General features: G+C 53.5%; 2 protein-coding genes across 2 annotated transcripts; both read right to left on the bottom strand.

Annotated features, from left to right (window-relative positions):
- Window positions 1-801: 801 nt before the first annotated feature.
- A1O3_06374 (uncharacterized protein) lies at window positions 802-2,261 on the bottom strand (the record flags this gene model as incomplete). Its single annotated transcript, XM_007736494.1, has 2 exons — window positions 802-977; window positions 1,028-2,261. 2 exons carry the CDS (start codon window positions 2,259-2,261, stop codon window positions 802-804), a joined length of 1,410 nt encoding a protein of 469 aa, XP_007734684.1.
- Window positions 2,262-3,905: 1,644 nt separating this feature from the next.
- On the bottom strand, window positions 3,906-6,977 carry A1O3_06373 (uncharacterized protein; the record flags this gene model as incomplete). Its single annotated transcript, XM_007736493.1, has 1 exon — window positions 3,906-6,977. The coding sequence occupies one exon, from the start codon at window positions 6,975-6,977 to the stop codon at window positions 3,906-3,908; it is 3,072 nt and encodes a 1,023-aa protein (XP_007734683.1).
- Window positions 6,978-7,167: the final 190 nt, after the last annotated feature.

Here is a 7,167-nt window from a genome sequence, read left to right as displayed (position 1 = left end):
TACCTACCTATCTACATACCTACCTATCTACATACCTACCTATCTACATACCTACCTATCTACATACCTACCTATCTACATACCTACCTACCTACCTAAAGTAGTATCAGATCAGCATAAGACGAGACTCTACATGTACTATACTCTACATGTACTATACTCTACATGTACTATACTCTACATGTACTATACTCTACATGTAGTGTACCGTAGTGTACCGCAGGTAGTGTATATGCGCGCGCGCGTGTGTGGGTTGTGTGCTGTGTGTGTGTGTGTGTGTGTGTGTGTGTGTGCGACACTCAGCCTCAGATCCACGGAGCACTACATATAGTTCGGTTCGGTTGATTTAACTCGCTAATTACTTGCTGTCTATGGTGTAGAATGGTATGGTATGATATGGTATAGTATAGTGTATAGTAAATAGTGTATAGTATATGATATCCGTACTTTATGTCGTATTGCATATCTCACTTCTTACTCTAGTGAACACCATCTTCATCGAATTGTATATCTCACTTCTTACCTTGGTGAACCATCTTCATCGAGATCTAGCGTCGTATCATCAACTAGTTGGTGCCAGCGAGATAAACAAAGGCAAGAAACCCCGGAAGAACACTCAGACAGATTTATCTTTTATCTAAACCTTGGTCTATTGTATGTGCCCTCCCTCTTGATCAAGATCGGACTCTCTTTCCTCCCGAGAAACCCACCGTCCACCGTCCGCCGTTCAATTTTCAGAAAGCCAAACTTCTCCCTCGTCGCAGTAAAAAACATGTCTTACCACGGGACCAATCAACCGAGTTACAACTCGGCCTGCATCGGCCCAAACTGGCTCTTGAGCTGTGTCATCTCGTATCTGGCTCGATAGTCACCAGCCGTCTGGACCTGTGGTCGTAAGTAGGTCGTGTATTCCCCCGTGTTATCGTACAAAGGTAGGAAACCGGCGATCCGTCTCCCGACCCTCCTGTACCCATGGGCTCTGTTTGTATGTGACGGTCATCGGGCTCGAGGATACCGGCACTCATACCGTGGCTGCTGTGAATATCGACGTTCCGGTCAGGCCCATTTCCTGCCATGTCTGTAAGTCCTTCGAGCGCTTGGTGCTGTTGGCCTGTGTTGCTGCAGGAAGGACTTGGTCTTGAGAAGGTCGGTGAAGCCCAAGCCGTTAGGCGTCTTCCATCTGGTAGAGTGATTTGAAGCAGAGCTGGTCGCCTGGTTTCGAGATACGTGAATAGTGGAGGCATGGATACGCCATTCGAGCCCTGCAAAGACAAGACTAGGAGTGCCGAAGTCGCATCTGGGTCTTGGTGCGTTGGGGTCTGAGCATCGTCAATGTCAAACAAGGAATCAAGCCACGTGAAATCCTCAACCGTGCCGAGGGTCAGAGAGGAGCAATGTTCCAATGCAAGGCTCTTTAGCATGACGGATCTCGACGACACTCTGCTGACACCACCGAGCCACTTCACAAAACTTGCGTCTACGCCGGCGACATTCCGTAACGTTAGGCTCTGTAACCTGGGATTTCTTTCCACCCATTTCTGTAACTGAGTCCTCGTGATGCCGGCGCGCTCGACAGTCAGCCTCTCTAGGTTTATTAGTTTTACACTCGATTCAAGTTCGTCACCGATCCCGGCCAAGGCATCCCAGATCGGACTGGCCCGCAGGTACTCAGATGATGTCCAATAGTGCGCTGGTAAACATGCGTCGTGGAGGTAGGGGTGACTGAAGTTCAGATGGAGGTGACGAAGATCGGGAAAACAGGTCGCAAGAATCTCCGGGAGGGAAGGGGACGTGATGGTGTAGATGTGCAGGGTCAAGGAACGAAGATGTACCAGGCTGGAAGTGGTTAAGATGGAGCAGGCAAGAGCATCCTGGAGCCGGAAGAGTTGCTCGCGGTGCTGAGCCGGGGTGGGAGGTGGCTCGGTTGGATTTTTCGGTTTGGACGCTTTGCTGCCGATCAGTGGTACAGGAAGAGGGCAAGAGACCACGATTTGATTTGGAGTGGGAACATCGTAGTCTGGCTCTCCGTAGAGGACATCTGTTTCCTCGAGAAGGGACGAATTGAGAAAGGCTAGGAGACCGTGGATACGCCGGGGGAGGATCGCGATCTGGAGGGTTTGCAAGGCGCGAGAGGCGGCCGAGTAATGTTGCCGAGATGTTCGCGCGAATATGAGGAGAGTCGGGACGGAAAGGTATGTCAGGATCTGATGGAGGATCTCTGGCGGAAGCGCGGAGATAGGTGGTGGCAGCGACGAAGCCATGTTCAGTAGCACAACGATAAAGACAGTAATCTGAGAGAGGAAAAGCTCTTGATCCGAGGTGGGCACCAGCGGGACCGCCGCAAAATAATAAGACTTGAAGATCCCACCTGAGAAGACAAAGTGAAGAATGACAATCTCCAGGATTCACTCCTCACGAGGGACAAAAGTGTGCGAAGCCTGAAGAGTGAAGAGCGAAAGCCATGAATCCGGTAGATACAGTAGTGTGGCAGGGCAGGGCAGACCAAGGGGTCGCGTATCACGAACCACATTCCTCCAACGACCGCCCGGTGCCTCTGCATGTCGACAGCTGCGTCTGATCGAAAGGGGAGTCCACACACCGCTCGTACCCAAACCATCGGGACATTTTGGAGGACTGGGGTCAAATATAGTGAACCAACAGGTAGGGGTAGCCTGTTCGTTCGGAGGGAGGGGAGGGAGGGGAGGGGGCGTCCTGTGACCACCGAGGAGGATGTCCCCTGCACCTCTTCAGCGGCGAGAGACTGGACAGGGGTGCTTGAACGGACCACGAAGACAGGATTGTGGTCTGGGCCAGTCCAGTCAAACCAGCCCAAGTCTTATCATATGCATTCATTGCCCACATTGTCGAACAAACCCGTCACTGGCGACTCGAGAGCACAGAATGAACTGGCGGCTGCGGCTCGGAAGACCAACGCGGGGAGGGGGAGGGGGAGATGGAGGTGGATGTCGCCACCACCTCTTGCAGCACCCTGTGCTCCGTGCTGCATTTCTATGCATCGGTGCCTAGGGCTAAGGCTCCCTGTCCTGAGACGGAGCGAGCGAGAAAGGGTCCGGTGAAGAAACCACGACAGGGTCACAGGTAGGGGGCACCGAGGGGTCAGGGTTCGGTTGGTGGACAGCCATTTCCGCTCCAAGTGTCATTGGCTTGTAGAGGGAGCAGCACAATCAGCCCTTAGGCTGGGATTCCTAGCGGTTGATCGCTAAACCAGGACCCCAAGCGGAGTCTGGGCGACGGGCGATGGTCCAAATAAGGCTCGGATGGCGAATGTGCCAAAGCAAGATGACGGAGGAGAAAGGGAGCAGAGAGGCAGAGAAAGAGGAACAGAGAGACATATACTGTAGGGTTAGGGTTAAGGTACTCTGTATTCCGTACATGTACCTAGATACATACTACTGTATGTACGTACCTACCAAGGTGTCTTCAGGCATCTCTTGATCCGCGCAGCGCAGGCAGCGTCACAAAAGCGGCGCAACCACAGGCCAAATACAGCATAGAGTCCCGGGACTTCCCGGGCCCCTGATACGTAGCCGCCGAGCCCCTGGGGGGTGGCCTTCTAAGCCCCTTTTTACCAGCACAGCAGTCCTGCCGTACCCTGTGCTCCGTATCCGTGCTCTGTACGAGATTCAGAGCGAGTTGCAAGGTTCGTGCATCATTCATCATTTCATCAGGCATCTCTGTCTACAAGATTAACGTTCCAAGCCTTAGGTACGTCCAATAGCCCCGTTGGGGGCATCTTCTTCTCGGCACTTCACCATGCTTGGGCGCTGTTCGAGCCCACTCCACCCCTTTCTTTCCCAGTGACACAATGACCTTTGCAGTCTAGTACCACTCATAGAGCAGTGTCGCCCTGCCCGTGCAACATTGTCCGTGACCCATCCTGGCGGTCACAGGTCCAACCAGATGTCTTCCTCGTCTGCCTCCCATTGAGATTGCTGTTGTGTGGCGTCAGGCGCCAGTTTGACCTGCTCATCCTCTGGTTTCTTGCGTACCTCCGTGTCTCTGCCATCATCGTTGGTCTGAACGAGTTGGATTGGTCGACGTTGTCGGACAACCTCAGCACAACCCTCCGCCAGCATCTTCGACCGACACTTTCGTGAGTCGACCACTCTCTCCCAGTGCTGTCTCCAGGCCCTCTGAATAGTCACTGCCGCTCTGGGCCCCTTGGTCGGCTGTAGGAGTCTGGAACAGAGAAAGGCCAGTGCCGCCAGCACGAAATCCCGGTCAAAAAAATGTCCACGGTTGTGCGACGCGTGAGGACCTGAAAACAGACCTGTAAATTGCTCGCTGCACCCGAGCCCTCGTAGTCGTTCGCTGAGCGCTCGGCCTCTCGTTGCCTCGGCGTCACTGATGATGTATCTCTCGTACTCCTCCACAATGGCCTCGAACACTTTCGTGTCAGCAAAACTCGTCGTCAGATTCGTAACCACCAATCCGTGCTTGCTTGCGACGGCTTGGGCCCAGGACTTCAATAGTATCTGGTAACGCGCAGGCCCCTCCTCGTCGTGCAACACGTCGAAGAAGTCGTTTTGCTTGGTGCCTGCGGTTCGACAAAGTCTCTTGATCTCTCGCTCGACATCATCCCAGTCGACAAGCCCGCCCAAACCCCATTTGCTTGTCAATCCCCAGAGCAGTTTGACGGTCTTTTCTCGGTACCCATCCACGATGTCCGCAGCTTGCACATCTTGTACCAGCGCTGTCATTCCTCGGACGCCTTGCAGTGCGCTGAGGGCGATCTGGACGTTGTACAATTTTGTTGCTCGACCGATACAGGGAAACTTGAGGTGTTGAGACAATGGCCAGTCCGGTTGTTCTCCGGTCAGAGATAGCAATTCTCCAGTTGGCAGTAGCACCGTTGTGGTTGCATTGGGATCCTCCGAGTACTCAAGAGACTGTGATGCCGATGGATATAACAGCAATTCCACCAGCCTCGTCAACCGCACTCCGTCCCGTAGGTCCACCGCCAAGTTGCCGATTTGGTAATCATATTCCTCGAGAGGGTATTGTGAATGTGTGACGGTGTATCCAATATGGCTCAGAGCCCGGATGGGTTCTCCCGCACTTGGATTGAGTAGCTGGAGGAGGGCTCTGACAACGCCGACAGAATCCTTGTAGCAAGAGGAAGATTGAAACAAGCAGCCCCTGGTCATTTGACTTGCAGTGGTTTTGGTGATATCCAGAAGCTTGATAAGCATGAGGCTCCGAAGGAGTGTTCGTTGGTAAGACCAGGAGTTTCGATCTGTGCCAATCTGATCCGGAATCCCGTCTTCGTTTCGGATCAAGAACGTCTCAATGAACCGCTGCAAAGCTTCTCGAGTGGCACTGTTTCCGCTACTTTGTCTAGCTAGGAAGACTCGGCACTGGCGGCCGACCACAACCTCTAGGGCCGACTGAAGACAAGACAAATTGTATGTCTCTAACCACAGATCTGTAAACGCCTTGCGTCTCCCAATGTCATTGTTTAGACGTCCTGCTCCCTTCAGGATGTCAGTGGGAACACTCAGGGCACCGAACAGCAACGCCGCTTGCAGTCTCTTATAGAGCATAGCAAGTTCAGCATCGCCATACTTCTCGAGGAGGCGAACCCGCAGCATCGAGTCCTCGACCGGTGACGACCACGAGGAAGATGCTCCAAAAAGGTTGTTGACAAGCTGGGTCATGGAAATCTCCTGATGCTTCAACCAGCTATCCTCATACATGGAGGGGGTGGCCAGGTCTTCCGTCAGTATTGGATAGTCATCAGCAATCAGGTCAGTTTTGACTCCTGGGACGATGAATCGAGTAGGGACTGGTGGTCTCCTCAAGCGGATTTCCTCTTGGTGTTCCGTACTGGGGCCCGACTTCGGAGGTGTTCTCTTGACTGGAACTAGATGAGATGGTCTGACTCGAGGACCTCCTGAGTTCCAGGTAGGCTTTACACGAGAACGCTGCAAAGATGTTTTGTCGGTTGTTCTTCCCATGGAGCTGGCTGTTGCCTCATACAACTTTGACGGCTTCTTTGCTCCGTTGTCAGAGTGTTGTACCCGATTGCGCACCGGGTTGTGATCAAACGGCTCTGACTTTGTCAAGGTACTTCCAGCCGATTTCTCGTCTTCTGCTACCCCGTGTCCAGGCGGGATGTTCTCCTTGCCACCCCCCTGACCATATCGATCTTCCACCGTCGCACTCCCTTGGACATTCTTTCTTGAAACGTGTAATGGAGCTCGTTTCGGAGACGTCGCAATCATCGATCTCCGGGTGTTTCTCTTCTTCGCCATCTGCGCGGCAATGCCCGTGATCTCAGTTTCTGGCTCGGCCGTCCCTGACACCATTCTGGCGTCCAGGTCTTTGATTGGACTGAAGATTCCCATGTACATACTCGGCATTGTAGTGTCGTCGTTCGGGATGTAAATCGTGCCTCGCCGAGCCGGCTTAAGGACGGTTGTGGAAGTCAGCATCAGGCTGGTCTCTTCAGGCAGGGACACCAGCGGTCTCTCCGTCCTGGTGTTTGGCCTTCGCGGTACTTCGCTGAGCCTGCGAGACACATTTGGCACTCGCGGTGTATAGCGTATTTGGCTCTCGTCTTTTGAGGCGAAGGGCAGTTTAAAACTCGGATGATTGTGACCCTGAGCTTTCAACGTAGAGTGATCTCCGGCGTTCGGAGCCTGAGCTGCGTGGGAGATGACGGCCCTCCTAGCAGGTTGCGCCAAAGCAGTCTTCCTCCCACCACCACCACCGGGACCCAGCTCAACATCCTCATGAATCGCGAACCCCGGGGCATTATTGTTCTTTCCAAACGCAGTGTATCGCCGCCGTGGCCTAGTGTTCCGCAGGGATCCGCCAAAGGCCGAAGTGAACTCGACGTTGGCGGTAGCGTCGTCGTCGGTGGTCAGGAGGGAGTCTCGTGATTGTCGGTGGCGCTGCGTCTGCTGCACCGAGACTGGGACCGGGCAAGGCGTCGCTGATACATTCTGCAGCATCTTTCAGTCCTCAAGGAAACACTTTGCAGAGATCATCAGTCATGGCATGGCGGCCGACTCGTCGAGTTGCGCTGAAACACGCGTTCGACCAAATCTATTGTTGACGGAAATGGTTGCGAGGGGCAACGGACAACTCGGGGTATACAGTATATCACTATATACTACAGGGTAAATGGTCCTTTGGTGAAGC

Source organism: Capronia epimyces (assembly GCF_000585565.1).
Source record: "Capronia epimyces CBS 606.96 chromosome Unknown aczIQ-supercont1.5, whole genome shotgun sequence".
In the NCBI taxonomy this organism is placed as follows: Eukaryota; Fungi; Ascomycota; class Eurotiomycetes; order Chaetothyriales; family Herpotrichiellaceae; genus Capronia; species Capronia epimyces.
This window is presented reverse-complemented; position numbering and strand designations above follow the sequence as displayed.